This window comes from Mustela nigripes, chromosome 7 (genome assembly GCF_022355385.1).
Source record: "Mustela nigripes isolate SB6536 chromosome 7, MUSNIG.SB6536, whole genome shotgun sequence".
Lineage (NCBI taxonomy): Eukaryota > Metazoa > Chordata > Mammalia > Carnivora > Mustelidae > Mustela > Mustela nigripes.
The window spans coordinates 22,903,671-22,929,522 of NC_081563.1; the positions used below are offsets into that span (position 1 = coordinate 22,903,671).

The 25,852-nt window shown below is 53.3% G+C and overlaps 1 protein-coding gene and 2 long non-coding RNA genes across 5 annotated transcripts in view; 1 reads left to right on the forward strand and 2 right to left on the reverse strand.

Moving 5' to 3' along the window:
* PLB1 (phospholipase B1) overlaps positions 1-25,852 on the forward strand; it is a 96,487-nt gene that overhangs the window by 53,631 nt on the left and 17,004 nt on the right. Inside the window, exons 29-46 of the mRNA XM_059405366.1 lie at positions 552-610; positions 1,518-1,591; positions 5,635-5,678; positions 6,257-6,365; positions 7,854-7,905; positions 8,307-8,387; positions 8,914-8,979; positions 9,736-9,836; positions 11,087-11,168; positions 11,864-11,968; positions 13,049-13,144; positions 13,643-13,714; positions 19,770-19,835; positions 21,983-22,043; positions 22,574-22,632; positions 23,885-23,952; positions 24,194-24,237; positions 24,454-24,553. Of these exons, the coding sequence (XP_059261349.1) occupies positions 552-610; positions 1,518-1,591; positions 5,635-5,678; positions 6,257-6,365; positions 7,854-7,905; positions 8,307-8,387; positions 8,914-8,979; positions 9,736-9,836; positions 11,087-11,168; positions 11,864-11,968; positions 13,049-13,144; positions 13,643-13,714; positions 19,770-19,835; positions 21,983-22,043; positions 22,574-22,632; positions 23,885-23,952; positions 24,194-24,237; positions 24,454-24,553 (1,339 nt within the window). The remainder of the gene's footprint in view (positions 1-551; positions 611-1,517; positions 1,592-5,634; positions 5,679-6,256; positions 6,366-7,853; positions 7,906-8,306; positions 8,388-8,913; positions 8,980-9,735; positions 9,837-11,086; positions 11,169-11,863; positions 11,969-13,048; positions 13,145-13,642; positions 13,715-19,769; positions 19,836-21,982; positions 22,044-22,573; positions 22,633-23,884; positions 23,953-24,193; positions 24,238-24,453; positions 24,554-25,852) is intronic.
* LOC132021248 (uncharacterized) lies at positions 2,106-11,758 on the reverse strand. Of its 3 annotated transcripts, XR_009405274.1 has the most exons (5): positions 11,226-11,758; positions 10,176-10,276; positions 8,561-8,967; positions 4,699-4,900; positions 2,106-2,512 (listed from the first exon to the last, which is right to left on the reverse strand). It is a non-coding gene; the product is annotated as an uncharacterized LOC132021248 (long non-coding RNA). The 3 variants fall into 3 exon arrangements; XR_009405276.1 differs by lacking the exon at positions 8,561-8,967 and having other exon boundaries at positions 4,699-4,887; XR_009405275.1 differs by lacking the exon at positions 8,561-8,967.
* Positions 11,885-25,200, reverse strand: LOC132021247 (uncharacterized). The gene is made up of 3 exons (XR_009405273.1): positions 24,987-25,200; positions 24,425-24,503; positions 11,885-11,998 (listed from the first exon to the last, which is right to left on the reverse strand). It is a non-coding gene; the product is annotated as an uncharacterized LOC132021247 (long non-coding RNA).

The following is a 25,852-nucleotide window of genomic DNA, read 5'->3' on the forward strand; positions in this document are numbered from 1 at the left end:
GGGGGGGGGGGGGGGGGGGGGTTGCCCAGCAAGTCCCAGGAGCAAGTCAGCTCTGCGGGGTGCCCTGGGGCCCCAGGCTCTCTGATCACTGCTCCCTGCAAGAGGGCCAGAAATTTCCATGGAGGCTTCAAAAGCGATCTGGGACAGGGCAAGGCCTGACATGAGTCTTTCTCAGACTCTTGGCGGAAACTTAGAATGCAGCTGTAAAGGGGCTGGGCCTCAGACCCTATAGCTCATCTCACATGGTCCAGCACCCAGGTGGCCCTGCCCTCAAGGTCACAGCTGGCCTCCCACCCCACCATGTGTAAATTCCACTCTCTCCTCCCCACCATCCCTCCACCCTGCCCCCTGCCCCCCGCCTCTGCACCACTCTTCCCACAGGCCCAGGATTTGTTTGTTGGGTCTTTTCTGAGGAAATCCTTCATATAACCTCTGTCTCCATGGCCCTAACACACAGGTCATGCCTCTGGTCCTGCTTCAGGTCAGAAGCCCTAGACTCTTGACTACAGGTTCCTTCCCCTGCACTCAAGTGTGTCCGCTTGTCTTTCCAGTGCACGCCCTGAGACCGGCAGACATCCAAGTCGTGGCTGCACTGGGGGACTCCCTGACCGTAAGGGTGCTTGGGTCCCAGGTGGGGGTTGGGGGGGGGGGGAAGCTGCACCTGTTAGGCCCAGAGCCTGCACCCCTGACTTCTGCCCCTAGCCTGGCCCTGTCCATCCCAGAAGGTGGCAATGGTTTGATTTTGCAGTCACTTTCTCAATCAGGTGTGCAAGGGGACATCTTTTTCAAGAGCGAACACCTCACAATTGCTTTTTTTAACAACTGCAAAAAAGATGTCATTTCAACTCAAAATAACCTTCTGAACCCACCTGTGTGGGTGCTCCTTTCCCTCTGGATTACACTTGAGGAGTAGCTCAAACCCTCACATATATTCTGTCCGTGCACCTGCGTGCAAAGCAGGAGACTCCACAACCATGGCTTAAGCTCTGCTGTGAATATCCAAGAAACAGGGCTCCAGCCCTCCCAGATGACCACTTTCTGGCAGCACTTCTGAGGCCACAAGATTGCCTTACAGAATGTCCCAGAGGGAAAGAGGAAAAATGTGACGTTTATGAGAAGCCTGCCCACTGCGGTCCATTCCAATCTAGAGATAGGCTCCTTCGTGCTTCTAAGAGAAGTTCGGAGCGTAGGGCTTGCAGTGGTAATATGGCCATGTCTCATACATGCAAAGCGCTTCGGAGTTTGCAAAGCTGTTTTTGCCACCATGATCCGATTTCGTCATCAGAGCAATCCTGTGGGGACCAGAGCTCAGCAAGTCATGTCCTCGGGTCAGTTAGGAGGCAGCTGAGAGGCAGGCAGGGCAAATGACTGGAAAGGAGCATGGGAGAATGCAAGCCTGTTCTCGGGCTCCCAGCGCAGGGTCTGCTCACACCGCATGACAAATGCATTGGCAACTGCCCGCTTCCCTTTCCTCTGACTTATTCATTTTCCTATGGACTTTGGTGTGTTTTCAAAAGGCTGGCAATGGAATTGGCTCCAAACCGAATGACCTTTCTGATGTGACCACGCAGTATCGGGGACTGTCATATAGGTAATGCTAACCCTTCACCCCCTCCCGCCCCAGGCTCACCCCCAGAAATTGGGTGAGGGGATTGTCTCTTGTAAATGTGTAAATACTGAGGAGCCAGGACTGGATCTGGAAGGAGTTTCAGAACGAAAATTGATGTATTTCTGCAAAATGTGACCATAGGGTGAATAGAGAGGATATTTTATTGTTGACAACTTTTTTTTTCTTTAATTGTACAGAAGAAGAAAACCAGGGTTCTTGTCAGACTCCTGGGTCAGCAAATTCAACATGAAATGCACCTGAAAAGCTCCAAACCTCTTAGTCTTCACCTGCCTGTTTACATGTCTGTGCACACGTGGAGATCTCCGTCTGTTTGCTATCTCTATGTATTTGTTCATGTCATTCTGTGCTCACGTCTCTGCCTTCACATATATGTCCACGTCTGTCCAGAAAACTCTGAAATGCAACACACCACTTCAGAAGGAGAGGACTAAGACAGACTCACCAGCCTTGAGCCCTCCCGGGTGCCTGCACCAGACCTGGCACTGAGCCGGGTGGGCGAGGGGGTGGATGGGAAGTATCCGCAAATGCTCGAGCTCCATGGGCATGAGCGGCTTGAAAGTGAGATCCTGGTCGCTAAAGAAAGCTCCTAGAGAAGGTGGGAGTTGATAGATGAGCCATCAGATGAGAAAGGGCATTCCAGACCAGAGGTAGAAAAAGCTCGGAGCGGGTGAGGTGAGTGGTTGGGTGTGGGTGGATGTTCTTCAGTTTTTTTCTTTTCCAGTGAAGTTCGAGTTTATGTGTATTTCACAGTCCTTGGCAATTAGCTCAGAATTCCAAACAAGGCCAGCCAGGAGAGGGCAGAGTGCTAAGACGTTTTACAGCCACTCCACATGCTTGCCTCCTCCCGTCTTCCGCCCAGTGAATTCAGATGGAAAGTTTCTTCTGGAAAAGTGAGAGGGAACAGGGTGGGGACAGTTGAGATGAGGGCAGTTCTCTGGCCAACCCTGAGGACAGCCCCAGAAAGGAAGGTGTGCCTGGATGGGAGGAAGGAAGAAAGGAGCATGGGGAGCGGGAGGACATCAGCCGCTCTGGTAAATGCCTCCTGGCTCCCCTGGGCCCCCACTTTTCCCCCACCCCCCCCCCCCCCCGCTGGGTAGAGGGCCTCCAGTGGGCTGCAGAGAACAGAACAGAGTCTCGTCTCCTAACCACTGTGCCCCAAATGTTACTGAGGCTGGGAGAAAAAGAAAAGCCAGAGGGGAAGAAAGCAAGCAGAGCTTATGACATCCAATCCAGAAATGGCTTGAGCTGGGCGCAGATGCGCTCAGTCTTGGCTCGAGAAGGCAGGGGCTTTAGGTCATACTGTGGGGAACCGCACGTGGTGGGGTGATGTGGGGAGGCTCACAGTCCAACCAGACAGATTCCTGGCATTCAGATACAAACAGACAATCTTCTGCTAAATGTTTCTCTGTAGCAATGAAAACATTCTGCTGTTGCTCTATTTCTCCCTGTAAAGGAGGCCAGGTATGGCCTGATGTTTGAATCTTCTGGTCCTAGTCGAAAGCCTTGCCCAGCCCATGGCTGCTATACTTTAAAAATCCCTTGTTCTAAATGTTTCAAATACCTGCCCCATGGTCCACATGTGTTAATGATGGAAACTTGGTCAGCGCCTGAGATATGGGTTTGACACTTGGGTAGAATAGACTGGTGTTTCCCAAAAAGTATTCCATGGAACACCAGCCCCCAACACGTTCCGCAAGAGGGCAAAGTTATTTACACTGGTGAGGGAACATTACCCACCATAGCTGCCTTGTGGAGAACTCACATGTATGTATATTATCATTAAAAGCTCTGAGAAGCCCTGCAATGAAGAAATGTGTTTAAATTGTATCTGTTTAATCCTATGTTTCTCTTAATCCCAGCATCTTTTCTTTGTTCACAAAACCTGTCAGCATCCCCTGGACAATGTCCATGTAGTAGGTTGACCTAAGAAAAGCAATTTTCTGAAGCCATTAAAGCTTCTGGTTTGGAAACAGTAGGCAATGCATGGTTCCAAGTAAATGAAGACTGTAATTTGAGTCTCTTCCTGTAGGAGACTAAGTGGAGAGAGGGGGCCTCATAGAGTCAGACAGGGGAAGATGACCCAGAATTCTTGGGAGGTGTGTTGCTGTGGGCAGGACCTGCAGGACAAGACTTTGCGGTGACTATTTCCAAAGCCCTTGACCTGAGAGAACCATATGTCAGGGACAAGTGCCGGCTTTGTCCAGCTTAACTATGTGCCAGGGCCAGAGATCTCTGGAGTATTGCTGCTTTTTCTTTTTGCTTTTCCTTTCTTTTTTTTTTTTTTTTTTTTTTTTTTTTGGTTAAAATAAGTTTGTTTTTTTGGTATCAAAGGACCAAAGTAAAATTTGCTTACAAAAAAAAAAAAAGCTTTTTTAAAAACTTAATTTGGTGTTCAATCTCACTGAAACTCCTTCCACAAATGTCATTAAGTGTCTACTCTGTAATTCTCTATGCACTGTGGGTGACAACAGATAAACAAAACCCAGCCTTTGAGCTCGTGGTTTAATATTTGCATTAATCAGAAGGCTCTCACACTAACTAGCTGTTTCGTATGGGTCTCTTTTCTTTCATGTGTCACATAGTTCTCAACGAAATGAGGGCTTAGATATTTTTGTTCGTCCATCTTGATTTGTGTAATTCTCTTTCTCCTAGAAATGTTCACTCAGAGATTTCTAGAGCCTGCTAGTCTTGATCAGCTGTGGGACTTGTTTTAGAACAAAGATACTTTTAGACAAATGACAGTAGGGAGTACTTGATGTGTGCATGTAGGTTTATCTCCATGTTCATGTTTATATGTCTAGTGAAGAAGAAAAGGAGGCAGAGTGAGAACACAGTGACTGGAGGAGGTATATGGATTTCTCATTCCTTTTCAAGTACAAAGTGTTCTGAGTAAATACTTTTAGTTGCAAGAAAGGAGGATCAGGTAGTAGCTGAAGCAGTTAGCTTCAGGCACAGTTGGAGTAGAATCAGAAGCTTGAACAAAGGTCCAACCACTGGCCAAGTTAGGTTCGACATCAGATGGGAGACGGGAGAAAGATGCACCTGAGTCAGGTGATGGCAGAGCTCACCTAGCTTCTTTCTCTCCATCACCTGGGGCTGCCAAGCCCCAGACTCGACTACCCTCATCTGAAAGAGTTGTCTTCATCCCTAGCAATTCCTTGAATGAAGAAGAGCCATGACTTTGATTCATGGCCTGTCCTTTGGAAGTCCATGCTGGTGGGCTGGATGCAAACACGGTGTTCTCAAAATCCACTGGCCTGGAATAATATGCTGGCATTGAGGAAGGAAGTGCAGGGAGAAAAAACAAAACAATAAATACAGTACATTTGAACATTGGACTTTGTTCAAATAGAAGTACTTCTCTCCGGGCCTCCCACATGTATTCAATTTAAATGCATGAAAGGAAATGTAATCTTGAATGGGTCTTGAGGTTAGATTGAACAGCATGAAACTACATCCAAGTAGATAAAATCAGATTAGGCATTGGAAGGCAGTGAGAGACCCTCTGGTGAAACTCCCAGTGCAATTGGCCTCCCCACTGGGCAGAGAAGAGTTAATCCATTTTCCAAAAGTTTGCACCTCAAGCTGGTTTTTAGTTACCTTTCAAAAGTTCATTAATCTCTATGCACCTCAACTTCCTTTTCAGTAAAATGGGAATAGTTGCATCTGTATCAGAAGCTTGTTTTTTGGGAAGTGTCAGGTATCTAACGTAGAGAATCTAGGGCATGCGGGCACATAGTACATGCTCAGCTAAGTGCTTTCCTTCCTGATTTGGTGGAAAAAAGAAACAGTTCTTTTTTTGCCTTCAAATCCTGTTTGTTGTGGGGAACCAACACTTTGGGAAATGCAGACTTTCTCAAGAGTTTCTCCAACACAAAGAGACCAATGGGTCTGGTACATCTTACAGGGGCCGATGGTTCAGGCACTAAGAAAGATGGGGTGCTCTTTCACAGAAGCCCAAGTATTGATTCACTCTTTCTCCCTGGTGTGTTTACTCCCTACAGTTCAGGAGGGAACAACTCTCTGGATACCGTGACTACCTTACCGAGTAAGTAACCACCAGGGGCTTGAGTCTGTTCACCAATTCCCCCTGAGCCCCGGCTTCCTAAGAATGCCCCAGCTAAGAAAGGAGGAAGTTGTCTTTGCATACTGCCGTTGAGCGGGGGCAGAGGCCGAGGGACAGGTAGCTGAAGAGGGTGTCCTAAACACTCTATTTGGAGCCCCGAGGCCTGGGTTCAAGTCCTGGCTCTTCTCTGTACTTGCCAAGTGACCTAGAGCGAGTCTCCAAACATTCTGAGCCTCAGGTTCTTTCAATGGCCCAGGGGGTGCAGAGACCATCCAATGAGATTGTGAATATGCCCTGCACTGTGAAGGGATGGGAGGGAAGAAGGGAGAGGAGGGGAGGGGAGGGGAGGGAAGCTGAGACACCTTCCTGCCTTGGCCCACCGTGTCATCAGGTCATTTCCGCTCAGAGAGCCCCAGTCCCTGCCAGGCACACACCACCCCCCAACCATCCCAGCTACATGAAGATGGTAAAAAACCCACTCCAGGGAGCCTAGAGCAGAAAAGATACCCTGCCCCTCCCTCTTAAATTCTCCGTGTCCTGTTCACCCCCTGCTCTTCCAGACATTCTTCGGGAGTTTAACGGAAATCTCACAGGCTACGCAGTGGGCACGGGCAATGCCAATGACACAAATGCATTCCTTAATCAGGCTGTTCCTGGAGCAAAGGCTGAGTATGGCATTTGGGGAGGAGGGCCTGTTGGGGGGGGGGCGTGGCGATGAGGGGGCGGTATGTGGTCCCCTTTGAGATGGTGAGCCTGACCTCCCTGTGCAAAAGGGACATTTCTCCATGTATAGCAATGATCTGGGAGGTCTTCAGCCACTCTCTTCCCTGGCTGCCTCTGTGACTAGGGCTGAAGCAGGGAGGCCAGAGAGGCTGCCACTGGGACAGGAGCCATGGCCCTAGAGCCATGGCCCTAGAACTCCTGACCTCGCTCCTTGGGCGGCATGTTCTTTCTACTCATGCGACTAACCAACTAACCTCATCCAAGTTCTGATTCTCATTATGACATAATGGTGCTAGAGAGATTTGCTCCTCCCAAGAGTCACAAGTGGCAGTTCCCCGAAAAGATCGGGGAATGCCAACAGATGAATGGGCAAGCCAGAATCTCCAGCCTTGGAGGCTCCTGGGGCAATGCGCCATGGCTTGTCCCTAGCCCCCTCTGGAGTGAGTAGGAAATGCAGTTGAGAGGCAGGACTGCTCAGCCCCCCAGGTGGTCTCGGGAGGTCCCTCACCTTGCTCTTAGTGTCCCCCACAGCCCCGGTTTCCTTACTCCTGGCCTGGCCATCTGGGCCCCCAACACACTGTCAGTACCCCCACCTCAGCTCGGGCCTACGCCTTTCTAGATGATGGGCACTGCCTGCCAACCTGGGAAGACCCTTCTTGGCAATGAAAACATCTGGAGACAGATGGACCCAGGGGCAGGTCCCAGGAAATCACCGTGCCATGGATCCATCTCACCCAGACCCATAACACAGGCCAAAACTACTGGGGAGCTTGGGATGCTTAAGATCTAGTCTTTCCATGATTTATAAACCCAGGCATGTATATAGCGTATACTTACTCCCCCACCTCTTTCTAAAAGAAGCATCTGGCTAAGTTTACTGAAAAAAATAACACAAGGAACATGGACATAAGTGAGAAAAGTCACAGCCACTGGTGGCAGGGGGATGGGGAAGAAGCAACCGGGTGAGGAGGAGCATTTCTGCAGTTCTTCTGCCTAACTATCAGACTCTCAGCTTCCTGGCAGCCAGGGGGAAAAGAGGAAGCATGCTAAAATGCTAAAACCTTCATAGATCTATTTTCATCACCTAGACTAGTCCTGCAAAGGAAACAAATGGTTTCCCAACATGGAACCCTAAAAGACACATTGCATGTGGAGTCCTAGAAAGGAGACCATGAGTAACAAATAGAGTTGACAGTACCCTAGGCTGAGTGGCTTAGGACAAACAGATAATTGGCACTGATAATTGGTTTGTCAATGGATTATTTGTTGTAATAACTTTCCAGAACAGGCAAGTGGCTCCTTGTCTTTGAACCTAAGGGTCTCTGGCAGGCCAGGCAATGGGAATGCTGCCATGGAAACCTCTAGTTCAGGCTCTGTAGAAGGAAAAACCCAGGCACTAGTTCCCCCATAGGACTGCTTTCCTCTCCTTCCCAGGGAACTTACGAGCCAAGTCCAGACTCTGGTCCAGAGGATGAGAGATGACCATGTGAGTTGAATTTATAGTTATTTTTAAACACTAATTTTCTAACCCACTGAAGTCCCCAAATGGAATGGTCCGCCATGAAAACAGTGAGCCGTGGCACTCTAGAGGCATTTAAGCCATGGTAGGACAGCCCGTGTCTGAGGCCCTGGAGGACATTACATCCATGGCGGTGGGGGGGTAGGGAGGATGGGCTGCCCCTGATCACAATGATCTTGAACGTTCCTCCTGATGCTAAGGTTCTGTGGTCCATAAATAAACTTCCAAAATTCTTTCAGCTCTGAGATTCTGATTCCAATATTTTGAGTGGGCAAGGAAGTCTTAGAGGGCTGAATGGATTTCCTAGGGCTGTTGGCATTTTTGTTTGTTTGTTGGAAGTCACCAAGCATTTTCCTCCTCCCGTGTAGAGAGTGAATTTCCACAAGGACTGGAAGGTCATCACCGTGATGATTGGAGGCAGTGATTTATGTGACTACTGCACAGATTCGGTATGGGGGGGTCAGGGCGGGGAGGGCAGGCAGGCCCACTCATTGTTCCTGACATTGACCGGGAGGCCTTGGACGTCCTCTTGGAGACTAGTCCCTTGAATCGACCCTAGGATTGTCCAGCGACAATTATCCTCCTCTTATCCCATAAACCTCAGGTTTCTGCCTCCACCCACCTCCGTGTCCCAGTGGCTGTGAGGTAGCAGGTGGCAGGAATGGGGTTTCTAGTCCCCTCTTACAATTCCTGAGAACTCGGGAAGCGGAGAAACTGTGAACCCCCGCAGTGGGAAGGGGGGACCCGCACGTTCACTCCTAAACGGAAGCTCCGGCTGAAGGTTCCAGGCTTCTGGCTGGCCCATCTCTGATAGTAACGAGGAACCAACTGCTCAGATTCTGACATGATGAGCTGGTCAGAGGGAGAAGGCAGAGGAAGAAGAAGTCCTGGGGGCAGAACCAGCGGGGGGTCTTCAGCTGCCCTGCTGCCCCCTCTCCTGAACCAGCTCCTCCTCTCCCTCCCGTGTCTTCCCAGAATCTGTATTCTGCAGCCAACTTTTTTAACCATCTCCGCAACGCCTTGGACATCCTGCATAGAGAGGTGGGTGGAGGCTTGGACAAGCTAGACACAGCTCAAGCATGTGGCGGGGGGCGGGGGAGGATGGGGGAGGATGGGGGAAGGCAGGCGAGACATCCCCTCCCCTGAAGGAGACAGCCAAGGGCACGGAATCATCACAGAAGGATCTCAGGCTTGATGACAAGGCAGCCGGTGTGCTTATCGCTGCCCACCCCCTTGCCCCCACCAGCACCTGAGACCTTCTCTGGTGGCCACAACAGAGTGCCCCCCAAGCTGCCCACTGAGCCATAGGCTGTATCTAGAGCAGCCCCTCTCTGGTCCTGCTCCCAAGAGCTTATTGTCTTTCCACCCCTGGACACAGACAAGGGGTTCCAGCTGCCCAGGGGGGAGCCCTCCTACTCTCCAGTGCTTCTCGGGGTGGCCGAGTCCCCAGGCCTGCTCAGCAGAGCTGGTCCATGTTGGGCTGGAGGGAAATGGCAAATAGAGCACCTGGCTCAGCCAATCGGAAGCTCACTAGCTGATGGCCGAATGGAGCCGAGCTGTCGGCCTTTAGACGCTGGTCCGCCATGTTGTCCCTGCCAGGACGTGCAGCTCACCCCACAGCCCGCAGCGGGCGGCATAGCCGGCAGGGCCCTAAGCAGTGATGCTGTGTCCACGCCCTCCCAGAAGCACACTCAGGGACACGTGAGCTGGAGTTCTGTAGGGAGCCACTTCTCAGGGCCCTAAAGCAGCTTGAGGAAGGCCCTGGGGCTCCTCTCTCACCTGCAGCCTTGCCCGTAGGTGCCCAGAGCCCTGGTCAACCTTGTGGACTTCCTGAGCCCCAGCATCCTGCGGCAGGTGTTTCTGGGCAATCCGGACAGGTGCCCTGTGCAGCAGGCCAGGTAGGCAGGGGCTGGCCGCCCCGCTCCCGGCCCCCCCGCCCTGCCCCTGCCAGAGAAGCACTCTCCTCCTGGTCTCGCTTTCACAGTGGTGACTCTTTGGGGTCTCTGTGACTCAGTGTGTCCATGGATCCAAGTCTACAAAGGGGGTCTTGTGTCAGGACCACCCCCTTCTGAGAAGCTGGAGATGGGCTCCTCCCTTCCCCAACCTCAGGATGTCATGAGGGAGCCCTGTGACATGGGAGCCCCAAAGGAGAGGGTCAGGGCTGGGACCAAGGTTGGCATTTGAGACACAGCGGGGAGCAGCCAGCAAAAAGGGGAAATGTGCGGTTGTATACGTACGTGGTCAGATTGAAACAGAAAGTAGGGAAACGATGCACATATTCAGTGACCTTTATGGGGACGGAGCACACCGGGGACTTCAGATGGGAGTGTTCTGTTTCCTAAGTGGGGTGAGCGGCACGTAGGTACGTGTTTTGTCTTCCTACCTCATACTTTCATTTGTTTATTTAACAAATAGTTTTACAAAACCTACTGTGCACCCAGCACTATTTTCAGTGCTTGAGAGATAATACCGTTTTTTTTTTAATTTAATTTATTTATTTGTCAGGGAGAGAGAGAGAGAGGGAGAGCACAGGCAGACAGAGAGGCAGGCAGAGGCAGAGGGAGAAGCAGCCTCCCCGCAGAGCAAGGAGCCAGATGTGGGACTCGATCCCAGGACGCTGGCATCATGACCTGAGCCGAAAGCTGATGCTTAATGACTGAGCCACCCAGGCATCTCGATAATACCGGTTTTAACATGAAGTGTATTGCATGAGCATGAAATAATTCATGATGGAATTCATCCAGATTCGTTCTGAACACACAGTTCGTGATGAAGGGGGACACTAGGACGAGCTAAGGAGGCATGTGAGGGCAGAAGCTTCAGAGACCCCCAAATACAAGCTCTGATGCCCCAGGATGCATTTTACTTTTTATTCTTAAAAATTAAACATCAGATTTTCATTGCCTAAGTTCATTTGTTCCGTATACTTTGCCGCAGGCCCAGTGCCTGCTGTCCGGTGTTTGTGTTCTATCACTATGAGAGGCTGCTCGCTCGCCCGCCCTAGGGACTTTGTCCAGTCCCTGCATCAGGCCTCAAACCTGTCCCTGAGAATGAGCATCAGAGCCCCAGGGCCCGTGTGCTCCTAAGCCAGGGCTCAAGAGAACCACCCCACAGAGCTGGGCCCTCCCGTCTCCCCCTCTTTGTGCAGCGTGTTATGTAACTGCGTTCTGACCCCTCGGGAGAGCTCCCAAGAGCTGGCCAGGTTGGAGGCCATCAGCCAAGCCTACCAGGTGAGACCCAGAAGGGCGCCACCACGGGGAGCGCTCTCCCCCACTCGGTCAACACACCTGCACTCAGGGAAGGGAAGAGCTGGTCCGGGTTGGAGGGATGTCACCCTCAGGGCCCCCTCCTCTGCCCCACCTGGCGGAAGTGTCTCGGGCCTCTCTGTTAGAGTCATCCCAGAGGAATCCAGGTGGCAAAGCCCCTCAGGCCCGCCTGCCCTTGTGGCTTAGCCCCGTGCTTGGCCTAAAGAGGTCAGTAGCTCTGAGTGCTAGGTGGGTGGGCCTGCCCCCTCCCTGCACCCCGGGGACTCCCCTCCTCCCCTCCTCAAGAGACAGGCCACAGGGGCATGAATAGGGAGGTGGCTGGTCCTGAACCCCCAGGGGCCCCCTGGAGACTCTCCCCAGCTTCTTACCCCTTGTGGGACTTCCTGCCTTGGCCTTCAGAGCTGGCAGTTGACTCGACAGCAAATCCAAAGGTGAACCAACCTGTTTCCAATTCTCTGGAAAGAGATTTGCCGTCACATGTGTCTGTGTTCTCGGGGAAGGGTTGAGTCACCCTCTTGGGTAGGGAGATGGGGGCAGGAGTGTCAGCCGCCACACCCTGGCCTCCTCCCAACACCCCCCCACCCCCCCACCTCCCACCCCCACCCCCGCCCCGGGGGGCCTCGGGGCCTGTGCTGAGGGCAGCCTGTGTGTGTCTGCAGAGCAGCATGCGGGAGCTGGTGGAGTCGGGCCGCTATGACACCCGGGAGGACTTCTCTGTGGTGCTTCAGCCCTTCTTCCGCGACGTCCGGCTCCCCTTCCTGGCGGTAGGCTCCCTGCCCTGCCGGCTGGGGCTCCTGGGAAGGAGGAGGAAGAAATTCAAGGCAGAGATGCTGAGGGCTTTCCCCAGCCTGTGAAGACGATGGGAAAGGCATGGGTGGCTCTGCAGAGTCGGGTCTCGTGGCACAGCCTCCCGGAACACCTGAGCTGTGTTCCTCGCGGCAGCCTGATGTGGGATGCACTCATTACCTCGGCCAGCAGCCCCCACTTTGTGCAGCACCCCTCCCCCCACCAAGCCCTGTGTTTGACTAGGTAAACCGTTCGCAATGACCTTGCCATGAGTTTCTTCATCCCCAGGTAACAGAGGCTTAGAGGTGTGCAGAATCCTTCACACGGGGAATAAGGGACAGAGAGGCATGGGTTGGACATATCCAACTTCAGATGATTCCCTTTCTGTCACCCACCCACCACTGAAGTACTGAAGGAGGGTGCTGGGCAATGGAGTCTCCGCACCCCCTGGCCATGCTCTCCCCCCAAACACTTGGAGGAAACGAGCTCTGTGAGCTCACCAGGGTGGGGACTCAGTTCTCTCCTCCTGGGCCTCCATGCTTAGGGACTTGCCTAGATGGAGGGAAGCTGGAAGAAGCCTTGGGCACCCTGATCACCTCCAGAGAGATGCCCAGACTGTCTCCACGTTCTGCCCTGTTCTCCCCACCAAGTCCGCTAGAACCAGCTGGCCAAAGGCTGGGAAGTAGCTTTTCCTGGCTGGCTGGCCAAGAGCTCCTCAGGGACTAGAATCTCATTCCCTAGACCATGGCATGGGCTAGGGCATTGCATGTACAACTGTGCCTAAAAATAAATATAATGCTTTTAAAACACATTAAATAAGGGGAATTATGGGGCCAGAAAGGAGGGGGGGTTGGGGGTCACCCAAGACTGCTAATCTGTGGGATTGTTCTTCTCTCCCTCTCAAGGTGACACGGTCCTGTAAAAGGCCAGTGGCCTGGAACTTCTCCAGCGGGAGGGGGGCACTGAGTGGTCAACCCCAGGGGTCAGGCCGACCAGCTGCAACCCCCTCTCTACCCTCTGTACCAATAGGATCTTGAAGAAATCCGTTTCTCTTTCAGGATGGGCGCCTGGATATGTCCTTCTTCGCGCCAGACTGCCTCCACCCAAGTCAGAAATTCCACTCCCAGCTCTCCAGAGCCCTTTGGGTCAATATGGTAATTCAGTGGGGGCATCCCTGGGTCTCTGGGGCTCTTGTCTGGCAAAGCAGCAGCCCTACAGAACGAGGCTCGCTCCTGACCTCCCTTTGCAAGCACGGTAGAAAGGAGCAGTGGCTGGCACGTCTCTAGAAGTCTGTAGAACTGAAAATATGCAGTCCTTAGTTTTCCAGCATCAACTTCCCCCTCTCCTTTGCCCTTTGACCTGGGAGAAGGGGGCTCTCCAAGGAAGGCAAGACCCCTCACCCTTATTCAACATTCTCCACGTGCCAGGCGCTGGGTGAGGCCGTGTGAGATGTGTTACCCAAGCCTCTCGCCAGCCCTGCCAGCCAAGCTCTAGGAGTTTGTGAGGAAGGGAGAGGCTTGCCCAGCGCCCCACAGCCAAGCTAGGAGAGGAAACCAACCCCCCCTGACATCAGGCTGGGAGCTATCTCTGCCACAAGGTGCTGCCAAGGGAATGCGCACTTCAGCGGGCCTGTCTTGTCTCCCCCCCTGTAGCTTGAACCGCTAGGAAAGAAAACGGAGAGCCTGGACCTGGCAGCAGATATAGCCCTCTCCTGTCCCACTCAGGTAATGGGGGAGGACGTGCACTGCCCCTCCCCAGAGCCCGCAGCTCAGACCTCCCCCTCCCCTGGTCCTGCACCACAGCCCCTCGAGTGGGTGCGCAGGGGAGCTTCTGAAGATGGGAGGGAGTCGACGGGAAGTGGCTGGAGGAGATGGAGCCGAAGCACTTCTTTGAGAATGGGAGAAGCGGGTGGGAAGGTAAGCCTGGGCCCCAGCAGAGGCAGAGGACCAGGATAAGAGCCGTGGGTTCCTGGTGGTGCAGCAAGGGGGCGCGCCAAAAAGCCAGAAGTGTGGCAGGAAGGCTCCTTTTGGCTGCAGCCGGTGGGGCCCATGGGCGAGTCTGCCCTCGGGTCAGAAACCTTAGCTGGAAGCCAGCCAGCTCTGAGGTTGTGGTTGGTGGTCTGAGATCCTGGAGGGTGAGTTCCCAGCAGGGTCAGGGTCAAGGCGGAGAGCAGCAGAGAGCACGAGGAGCTGCGTGGAGGAGGGGCTGGGAAGACCAGCCTTGCCACTGGGCTGGAGGAGGCAGCTCAGGGCTCCTTTTAAGGAGGAAAATGTAAGTGGTGGTTCAACTTGATTTCAGGCCTCGGGTGGGGGCAGGTTAGTGTTCCCACTGCTTTCAGCTCCCTTTCGTAGGCCCTGTCTTAATGGTTTTTTAACCAAATAAGGCTGAAGCCAGATGGCCCTCAGTGGCTGTAAAAGCAGAAGGACCTGACCCAGTCTGGGAGGCTGGGTTTCCCCCCTGGGGTCAGGCTGCCTCAGCCTCTCCCGCCCTCCCAGCTGAGCAGCAAATGGGCCTGCAGCTCCCCCCTGTGTCTGCCAGGGCTCCAGAGAGGATGGGTACCCCTGCCCGCACCCATGCTCCCACCTCCCCGAGCCCAGCCTCCGTCCCCAGCAGGAGAGCAAGGGCCATGGAAGGAAGGGATGGGGAAGTGAGGTGGGGGGGGGGGGGAGTAAAGGGCTCAGTTCCTGGGTCTAGAGCTCAGAGGGAAGGAGTAGTCGCATGAGGAAACGCAGATGCCTCCAGCAGGAGGGCCCGACCCAGTCCTAGGGGGCCTACTGGGCCAGGTGTGAATGGTTTAATTACTAGATCCTGAGCCCATCCAGGAATGTTTTGGGGAAAGGACCAGGCAGCCTGGGTAGTGGGGGCATTTGGGGACTCAGAGCAGTGCCTGGAAACCATACTGGAGGTAAGCATTTGAGTGTTTAAACAACCTATGCGGCCATCCTGAAAACCAGCCACGGAAAATCCTCTCCAATCTGTCGATTCTCCTGCCATTCAGGAGTAAAAGTAATAACAACCGGTTCCAGGGAGTCGTCCTGTTTGCTCCCTTCCCCAGAAACATGTATTAAGTACCAGGCTGGAGCCTCAGCACCTGGTCAGGGAGGGCCCGGTCACCACTGTCACGGTGGCCACCACAGGCCTCGAGGTCACCTGAGCCACTCCCTGTCCCAGACCAGGCAAGGAGCCCCAAAAGGGTGTGACTCTAGCCACAGTGGGCTCTGCTCCTCCTTCTGGACAGAGCCTGACTGAGCCATTGGTAAGCGGAGGAGAGCAAAGCCAGCCTCCTGCAGCCATAGAAGCCCAGCCTGGGAGAAGCCGTTGCCAGGCAACCCCATTCCAAAAGGATCCATCTGTTGGCCAGCCCTGCTCCACCACACCAGGCAAAGCGGCACTCCGCGTTCCTGGTGTCCCATCTGCTCCCTCCCCTGTGCCTCAGAGCTCTATAAAAGTCCGCCAGCATCTCCGTGTGAGCTGATAGGGGCCAGGCGGCACATATTTTAGTCCTCAGGGTGTCTAAACATAGAGGCAACAGGCAGGACCCTGCAGAGAGGAGGGGGCCGGGATGGAGCCTCCTCCCTGCCCCTCGGGGCTCCTCCCCCTGCTGCAGATTGTCAGCCAGGCTGGGCAGGGCCCTTAGCCTCACTCCCTGGATTTCTGTTAGACTTCTGATCAGCTGCCCCGTAGACTGTGACCATTGTCCCCTTTCGGCTCTTACTGCGTTCCCTAACCCAGGGCAGCTGGCTGTGGCTCCTCCTCGGGCTTTGAAGACCCACAGTCTTCTCCCTCTGCTCTTAACTCCTCTGACCTGCTCTGAACACTCATCAGGGTGAACCATGGCCTCCGTGAAACCCATTTCCGCCTGCATTCCTAGCCGCAGTGCCTCCCCAATGGTGCCGTTCTTCTAGTCGCTGTCCCTTCTTGTCCCAAGAATGGGGACAATCTCCCACTGTCATGTGCCACCTCTATTCTGTTTTCCCTCTCTCCACATCCCCTCGCTCCGAGGGTTGTCTGTTTCCACAGTTTCCTGGTAAATATCTGTGCGCAGGACCACCTGTGTCTTCACCTCTCCTTTCTCAAACTCCTGCTCTGTTCTTCTAACCTTTAAAAGGGCCCCCCCCCCCGGATGCCCTGGGTGGTGTAAGGTTGCCCCAAAAGTGACTTAAATGTATTATCAGGGGACTGACAAGAACAGGGCCCCAGACAGAGACACTGGGTGGGACGGGGGGCACAGAGAAAGAGAGAATCTGAAAAAATCTTAAGGGCTATCTCACCCAATCTTTCATCTTCACAAAAAGCAGAGGTCTGTTTTGCTCCCTTATACTTACTTTACCATTTAGCAAGGTTTGTATTTTGAAATACACATGGGGGACACTATCACCTTTTGAATGCTATGGACTTCTAAGTCTCCTAGCCTGCCTCACCCCACCATCACCCCAAACTCAACACACATCCATCCAAAGACTAATTTTTGAGCCAGAAACATCAAAACAGGGAAGAAGTATTTGTCTCCCCTACCTCTCGGATCCTCAGGACTTCCCTCTTTCTGTCTGTATCACTGTGGTTTATATAGTTCAGCGGGTGTGGGAAGGGAGGTGCCCTATCTGATGGGACCCTCCCTCGGGCTCCCCACCGGTCCCCATCCTCCCACTCCCATTCACATCCTCCTCACGCTGTGTGCTAACGGTCATGTGGCCCTTGCCATCGTAGCCACAGAGGATTCTATAACCCGAGGATCCCGGCGTGGAGGGCCTCACACTCCGGGTCCTGTGTAGAGGAGTTTCTCCACTCCTCTCCCCTCCCGAGGCACCAGCACAGCCTCTACTGAAGCTCCCTTAGTCTCAGGCAGTGCTTTTCCGACTATCATGTGGCTGCCCATGGATGGGTTATGAAATCAGCCTCCCAGGTCCTGAGCCAGCACATGGGGACTGGCATGGGATCAGGTAGATGTGTCCGAGGGCATTCCCTGTGCTTCTGTTATATCCTCCGTCCTGTCACCGCCACCCCCTTTCCCTGAGCCTTCCCGGCCCGTCCCTCAGCCAGAGGAGTCTTGCAAACCTGGCATGGTACTCATGTCCCCCTGGAACGGACGCCCACTGGGGGCTGGGCCTGGCCTTGACTGTGCCCCCCCAGGGCGGTGTGAGCCACACAGAACACTGCCACTCCTTCACCACAGACCTGCGCACGCGGTAACACGACCAAGAGGGGCCTGACTGTCCCTGCAGGCCGCTGACTCACACGGCCGACGCACAACAGAAGGCTGTCCTGGCACTCCCGGCCCTGCGCCCTAGCCCAGGCAGGCCACACGCTCCTGCGCTACGATCATTGGGCTTCACTTTCTAGCTACCGGGGCCCCAGATCCAGCCCAGGAGAGCAGTCAGGCTAACTCGAATCTCATTTTACATGACCTGCTCCACTCTGGGCCCCTAAACCGCTCTGACTCAAACATGCCTGATAGTGTCAATGATCAGTGAAGCAAGCCCCGGGCACCCTCCACCCCCACCCCCATCCGTCTCTGGCCTGGACCTGTTCTCATGTTTCCTGCTCTGGCTTGGCTCCCCACCGCATTCCACTGTCTCCCTGACCCCTGACCCTTTGAGTCCCTCTTCCCTCTCTGGCCCCTCCCCCAACCCTTGGGTCATGTGACCAAATAGACACACACACACACACACACACACACACACACACACACGCCCTCCAGCCTGACTTTCACCGTTCCCAGGAGAGCAGGGTGAGCCTTTGCTCTCTGGGTCTTCCCGCACTGGCCACTCTGCGACTAGCTCCAGCCACCAGCCCCTATTCCCAGTCAGGGCTCCCTTGACAAGGGGGGAGTGATAACTAGTGACCCTCCATGCACAGCGTCTCCTCTACGAGGTCCGTACACCCCCTCCAGACCGATCTTGCAGCCATTCCTCAGCAACTACTGGGCTTACTGGACACACTGGTCCCTGAGGCTTCACTGTGTCCTGGGGTCTTGTGCTCTCTGCCTGACCGGTACAAGCTTTATAGCCTCCCCTCATCCTAGCACCTGGAGTGGGGCCCTGAACATATGGGGTGCTTCCACCCATGGCCCCGTTATTTCTAGAATGCTCCCACATTGCCCTTCTCGGATGGTGAATGCTCAGGGACTGCTGTGTAACATTGGCTGGGACAAGCCCGGTTGGCCACGGTGACATGGCATGGTAAGTTCTCGTTGGCCTTGCAAGCTTCTGCCCTCGGCCCTGAGTAGTCCTCGGGCGCACGCTTCAGCTAAGAACACCGAGACTCGAGACTCCAGAAGAAGGAGAGATGCTTCGTGTCCCAGGGATCTGGCAGCTGTGCCAGGGGCTGGGAGGGTTAGGGGCTCTCTTCCTCTTCCTCTCTGCCTGGCCTGACCCTAGTGTGAGGAACAGAGCGGAAAGGCCTGACCTGACAGGCACTCACTGTCGCTCTGTACCTGAATCGGGTCCCTCCCCCATCCCGGATCTCTGTAGTTCTTCATCCATAAAATGGGGGCTTTCTGGGCTTGCGAATTCTGGTGCCATGGCTGGTAGAGCATGACTGGGTGAATGGGACCATGTATGCGACAAGAGGAAGGGGTAGGGCCAGAACTGGAGACCCTATACCTCTTCTCAAAGCATTCAGACTCTTCTCCGTTGTGCCCCCCCCCCCACTTCTTTTTTAACACCATTCAGGCCCAAATAAGGCAGAACAAAACAAATGTCTCCTGACTAGAATTAGCCCATGGGCAGTTTGCAACCCCCTGGACCAGATCCCCAGCGGCCCCTCCTCCAACATTCTGGTTCTTCTTTCTTACTCCCATTTTCATCCCAAACATTTAGACCAAAGCCCTTCCACTCCACTGAGCACCTCTTGGGAAAGTGCCCATAGCCCCGGGGCCACTTGTTAGTTCCTGATCTCAGTCTCATTAACTCCTTGCTTCCTATTATTTTCGCCTGTTCTCATTCCCTTGCTTTTCTCCTGTTTCTCCTTTGCCTGTTTCCTCCTCTTCCCTAACCCTCACCTGTGACTGAACAGACTGGGATCTTTTTTTTTTTTTTTTTTTTTAAAGATTTCATTAATCTACCTGACAGACAGAGATCACAAGTAGGCAGAGAGGCAGGCAGAGAGAGAGAGAGAGAGAGGAGGAAGCAGGCTCCCCACTAAGCAGAGAGCCCGATGCGGGGCTCGATCCCAGGACTCTGAGATCACGACCCGAGCTGAAGGCAGAGGCTTTAACCCACCGAGCCACCCAGGCGCCCCCAGACTGGGATCTTAACTGGGCTTGTGAGCAGGAGCTGGGTTGGGAAAGAGGAGGAGGTTCCAGGAGAAACACTAGGCCGAAATATGGGAAGCCAACCTGAAGGGAGTAAGACACGTAGCTCGAAAGAGGCAAAGAAAAATAAAATAAAATAAAATAAAATAGATAGATAATCAATACTTTCTGGAAAAGAAAAAATCGCTGTCATGTGACTCTCTTGCCAGAGAGATTACAAACGGAAGAAAACAGATCATTTCGAGGACTGGGTGGATGTTTCATGGCAAGGGGAAGGAGCAAACCCTCAGACCCTGAGTAGAGCACACACAGAACCCTTCTGAGGCCTTTCCAGGCGCACCCTGTGCCAGAGCTGTTATGTAAAACCCTCGAGAGAATGAATTAAATTACATTTGTAGGGTTCTTACTATTTACATGCAGAAGAGTCACATTAAATCATTCTGGAAGGCAGGATTCATAGTTCTCTTTCCTAAGTAACCTTCAGTGCTGTCCAATAACCTCTCCCTGTGGTTTCTGTTCTCTCGTAGAATGAGCCCTTCCTGAGAACGCCCCGGAACAGTAACTATACTCCCCCCACCAGGCCGGCCATTGAGGTAACTCCTGACATGCACCTCTGCCTCTCTCAGGGACAAAGCATTTCTACCTGCCTTTGACTCAGGGTGTGGCACGGGTTTCAGAGTGTGAGCTGAAGCAGAAGCGTACCTTTCTTACATACTAGAAATTGGAATGTTCCTGAACCATGAAATCCCAGGATTGTCCTAACATGTTCTCAAGTGCTGACTGACATCAGCTAGAGGAAGTGCCCGTGGAGGGGGTTTCTTCAGCCTTTGCACAGACCTCGTTCCTGCTTAGGCAGCTCAGTTTTTCATGACGGGGATGGGGGGAGGCCGTGGGTAGTATGTGCTATAGACTTCCAGTGAGGTGGAAGCTGGTGGAAGAACCCTTCATTCCAGGCGCCGGACCCAACCGGAAGCTGACACATACCCAGGTGGGCCCCCAGGACAGGAGCCCCACCCCCAGTTTTAGCCAAGCACCTCTGGTATTTGCAGTCTTGTGGAAGGTTTGGGCAGAATTCAGTCCTGTCCTTGGGGAGTTAGAGGTCATTCCACACTGAGCATCTACTATGTGCCTGGCGGTATCTGAAGGAGATAGAGGAGGAACCAGACAGATGGGTCCTACCTCTCAAGGAGCCTAGAGTCTATTGGAAGAGGCATCCAGTAACATGATCCTGATCAACATGATCCGTGATCAACATGATCCTGTCAGCTGTGGCAACAGCTCTGAGGAAGGTGATGTGAGGAAGCGTGATGGGCCGAGGAAGGGATGGCAAGTCCCCATGAGCTACGCGGGCCAGGCCTCTCTGAGGAGGCAAGCCAAGAGCTGGGACATGCACGATGAGAAGACTCTGGCCATCTGGGGAGCCAGAGCTGGAGTCCCAGGCAGGACCATGAGTGCAAAGGCTTGGAAGTGGGGCTGAGTTCAGGTATCGGGGAAGAGAAAGGTCAGAGTGACTGGTGGGCATGGGAATAAGGTGGAGTGAGGGGTGATGAGATCAGAAGGGTTGTCAGGACCCAGGTCCCACGGAATCCAAATCTCCGAGGAAGAAGGCGGAGGTTCTGGGAGAGGGATACACCATCGGCTTCACCTGGTTAAAAGATCTCCCTGACCTGAGTGGCAGATGGATTGAAAGCAGCAGGAACAATTGAGGAAAGACCTTTTAAAAGCCGGCTGAAGTATTGAGACTAACTTATATGAAATTATTGAAGGACTGTTAGATGTGGAGCTCTGGGGATGCACCATGACGTCTCCACGGCTGGGTAATACCACTGTCCGGCTTCTCTGGATTCTCTCAAGCTCAAATTAGCCCTATGGAGACTTGTCCCCGACAAACCATGGGCCAAAATCTACTATGACAGAGACGTCAGCTGCGTCTTGACAATGGGGCCTTTCTTCCTTTACCACTTCCTTATTTTTCGGGGTCCCAAGTGGAGTGGGCCCCGTGCTGAGTGTTCAGTATCCAAGGAGAGCAAAGTGGGTCTCCGCCTACCCTCTTCGATCTTATAGTCTCGTGGACCTTCACTTCTGCTTCCCACCCCAACCTTCCCTCCAGCACCTGGAAAACGGGCGCCGTGTTCCAGAGACAAGGGAATTTGACTCCAGGCCCCCAGGTTACAGAGGCATTAATTTATACACACACACAAGGAAGTGGCTGGCTATGACGTTACATATGCAAAAGCAGAGAGGCACGTCCAGGAAAGATCTGCAGAAACCAGGAATTTTACAATTGTAAACATTTCGTGGTATTTTCCTAAAAACATCCTTGTTCTTCCTGCAAGCCCATTATTATAGTCCGTGTCCATTAGCTTAATGGTAAGCAGTCACAACAAAACCCGCGTGTGGTCTCTTAGGAGACCTGCAAATCTGATCTGTTTTCTCCCCGCTCTGCTGGCTCCCTGGGAAAGTGCGGGTAAACTGAGATGGAAAAAAGCTGTCTGTGTAAGCATATGGGTGCCCACGCATTCTGTATTTTGTGGATGGTTTGGGGGGAGCCCCGTTTCTCCCCTCTCACTTCCCTCTTGGACTGTCTACAACGAGCCTGAGTTCCCAACCACCCATGATCCCCTATAGCGGCATAGTTCTAGCCTCCACCAAACATTCCTCAGCTGCTTCTTGTTGGACTAAAGCTCACCTTCCTGCACAATGAGAGCCGGGCGTTGTCTCTCTCCTCCTGTTGATTTAGAACTGGGGCAGCGACTTCCTGTGCACAGAGTGGAAGCCTTCCAACAGTGTCCCCACCTCAGGTGAGTGCAAACATCCTCATCATCCCCTTCCGTTAAGGACTTGGCTAAGTGTCGGGTTGGTGGGACACCCCGCAAACACACACCTTGGAACCCTGAGCAGACCTTGCCGGCTCCCGTGCAATGCAATCTAGGTGGTGGGCAGCCCACGACCACCAGCCTCTCTGCAGCTCGCACTTCTCATCTCTGGTTAGTCCCAGTGGCAGTCCCTCAGGCCTCCCAGCCTGGCAGGGAAGGTACAGTCAGGGACAGGGCCCTCTCTGCCATTGCTGTGACTTCCACAGCCAGCACTTTCCTGGACTACCCCAGCATGAATGTGGCTCCTCTCAGGATGGGTAAAAGCCATCAAGCCCATTAGAGACGGGGCCTTGGTTGCTCCAAATGGACAGAAGAGGCAAATTTGCTAAATCTTAGGTTGGAAATAAGTATACCAGGGGCCTGTGGGACTGGAGCAGAAACTGGCTCCTAGCCAAGTTTATACTTTAAAAGGAAGACTTCCCCTGACCATCTGTCTTTTTGCCTATCTCTCCTAGTCCATGAGCTCCGGCCAGGAGACATCAAAGTCGTGGCCGCCATGGGTGACTCGCTGACTGTGAGTACTGATCTGGGATGTGCCTGGGCACCCCAGAAGCCAGGCCCCGTGTCGAATGCACCCATCTTCCACATTGGCTCTAGGTTCAGCATTTAGCTGGCAAGATTGAGAACCTACCGGTAGCAGGCACCGAAACACAGCCAGGCAGCCACAAGACCTCACTGGGCAATCTAGAACACTCTCTCCCCTACCCTGCTCAAACACCACCTCTTCCACGAGGCTGCCCCTCCATTCCCCCTTCCCCACTGTTCCCAAGCATTTGATCTGCGTGTGGTGGCAGATTTATCTGAGTCTGCCTGTCTTCATCAGGGAACTCATCTCCAACTACCCAGACTCAAAGAGTGGGGTGTGCAGGGTTACCCACCCACTGCCCAGCACCCCTCACCCCATTTCAAGAGGAGTTCTTTAGGGCAAAGGGAGCCCAATTCCTACGTTTAGTGTAGTTTCTCTACATGAATCGTGTTAACCAACCATGTAGCTATCGCTCTACACAAGACAACCTTCTAACAATTCTGAAGTGTAGTCATAACCCTTAAGAAACTTGTCAAGCTGGGAAAATAAGCAACTTACACAGAAGAAGGTACATAATCATGTAGGTGACGCAAATCAGGTACTTGTTTCTGGGAAAAGCAACTTCCCCATATGTGTGTGAATGTGGTTGATTTTGATATGAACATGGAGAAAGTTAGGTTGGAAGGAAACGCCCCAGGTATATTAGTTACACATATATCTTAGTTCTGGTGACGTGTCTATGTGGGTAAGGGGCAAGGAAGGGATATAGAACCTGTGGCAGGAGGCACGATTAATAAGGTGGGGGGAAATTATGAATTTTTAAAAGAATCTTTGTATCATTTTACTAGTTATGGTGAATATGTATCACCTTTGTAAGTTTCAGAGGACTTTCTCCTTTTATTTTTCTTTTTTTAAGATAAGGCATTTAGAGAAAGCTACATATAGGAGATAGAAACTGAGAAGGGGCTTAGACAAAGAATTAGAGATATAAGGGTTGGAACAGAGAGAGTTCACATTCCCAGAAGGGATGGAACTGGGCAGGTTGGTCCAAGGTCTTCATGCTTCAGATTGATCTGCTTACACATGAGGGTTTATGTGAACCAGAAAGCAGGGGTTGAACAAGGGAAGGGAAGTGGAAACCAGACTGTGGTGACCTCAGAATGTTGGGGGCCCTTCCCAGCACTGTCAGCCTGCACCTGGGCCCAGCAAGGTTCTGGAGATTTCTCTTTGCCTTTCACAGACAGCCCTGGGAGCCCGACCAAACAACTCCAGTGACCTTCCCATGTCCTGGCGGGGGCTCTCTTGGAGGTGAGAGTGTTCTCCACGCATTTTCTGCTGATGCTGCTCCCCTGTCACCTCTCCAGAGATAAGCCCGTGTTCCCAGGCTCTGGCCCTGAGATCTAAGGAGGCTCCCCAATGCTCATGTCAGTCCTGAGGGTGGTAGGAATCATGTGCCAGGGGGAGACGCTCTGGTTCTGACTCCGAAACGTGATGACTGGTGGAGCAGCAGGCCAGGGTGATCGTAACAGGTGTGCTTTCTCTTCCCTAGCATTGGAGGGGATGGCATCTTGGACATGCACACCACACTGCCCAGTAAGTAGCCTTGCAAAGAAGCACCATCACTACAGCCCTAACGACCCCCTGGCTGAGGCCAGGACCTCTCCCAGAGCAAGGGCAGAGAAGGTTATCTGCAAGAAGGGAAGTCAGCCAGCCCCGAAAAGACCCAGCATCGTCCTGCCCCACACCTGGGCCCCAAGGAGGCGCCCCCATCCCCTCTCACCTGTATTGTCTGCTTCCCCCTCTTAAAAGACATTCTGAAGAAGTTCAACCCTCACATTGTCGGGTTCTCCACCGGTACCCTGGAAAAGACAGCAGGGCTGAACGTCGCCACGGAGGGAGCCAGAGCAAGGTGAGTAGCCGTGGGTCCGGGAGGGGGTGGAGGGCAAGGCTGAGAGATCAGGGTGGGGAATGGGAGGAGGAGGGAAGGGTGGTGTCTAGGAGCCTGGCCCCAGGTGGGCGATGAAAGCCACTGAGCCATTCTGCATGCCTGACCCCCCATGTGGATCCCTTCCCATAACCCTCATACCCTTTGAAAGGGGTATCAACATGAGGACATGAGATTTAGAAAGCTTCCCGAATAGCCCAAGGTTGTCAGAGGAGCTGGAGTCCAGCCAGGCCAGCTGGGCTGTCACCACCTCTCAAGGCAACTGGAGCCCTTGAGGGTGTCCCAGCCCCGTCCTGCTGGCTCCAGCCAACCTCCCTTCCTCGGGGTGGCCTGGAGCAAACGTGCGGAGTGCCGAGAGCTCCCTGCATGGCCCCACAAGCGCGCCCCCCCCCCTCACCTCGGAACCTGGAGTCCTTGACTCCAAGAAAGCGGTCTTTTACCACTAGGGAGTTAGAGGTGAAGGCCCCCAAAACAGCATGGCAGCTGTTTGTTTTCGCTCCGAACTCTGCTGTTGACAACAACGCAGATAATTAAAGCTGGAGTGCCTGACAGAGCTCATTGATTTTCTGCACGGAGTGTGCTGGGTATTTGCTTTGTAGAAAGATTGCTGCGCTCCGATCACCAGGGAAACGACTCTGGCTTGACTCATTCTGTTTACACGGAGCGTTCCTTTCCGACACGGTAAGGAGGGCCCCACGCTCGGTTTGAGTCTGAGCCACAGGAAGCCGTGGCAGTTCCTCAACGTCACAAGCAGGAAGCACTTATTTTTCTGCAAAAGAGCTTGAATTCATGGGGTTGTAAAATCAACATCTCATGGCGGCTGTTGCTGTCATTGTCGCCATCATCAGCATCATTTTCCTATTATTTACCCCGCCCAGGCTGCATCCACCAGCAGCTGGTCCCTCAGTCTGCTGACATTCAAGCCCCTTCTCTTACTTCTCTTACTTCTCTTACCACCTTCTCCTTTGACTGCTGCTGGGTACCTGCCCCAGGAGTCGGCAGCAGGGGTAGTAGCCCAGACGTGCAGCTCCTCGTTAGCGTCTCTGATGTCCCGTGATAAGGGAAAGGAGAGGAAGCCATTGACTTAAGTAAGCAAGCTTGGAAAGTTGCTCTGTGACTTTCCTTTATCTGCAGAGTCATTTAGTACCGTGTGGGATAAGGAAGAGCACACCCCAAGAGAAAGATACCACGGCAGGGCAACTAGGCTAATGAGACCTGAGGTCAGACTGCCCTTGTCCAGATCCATCTCCCAGACTTGCTAGC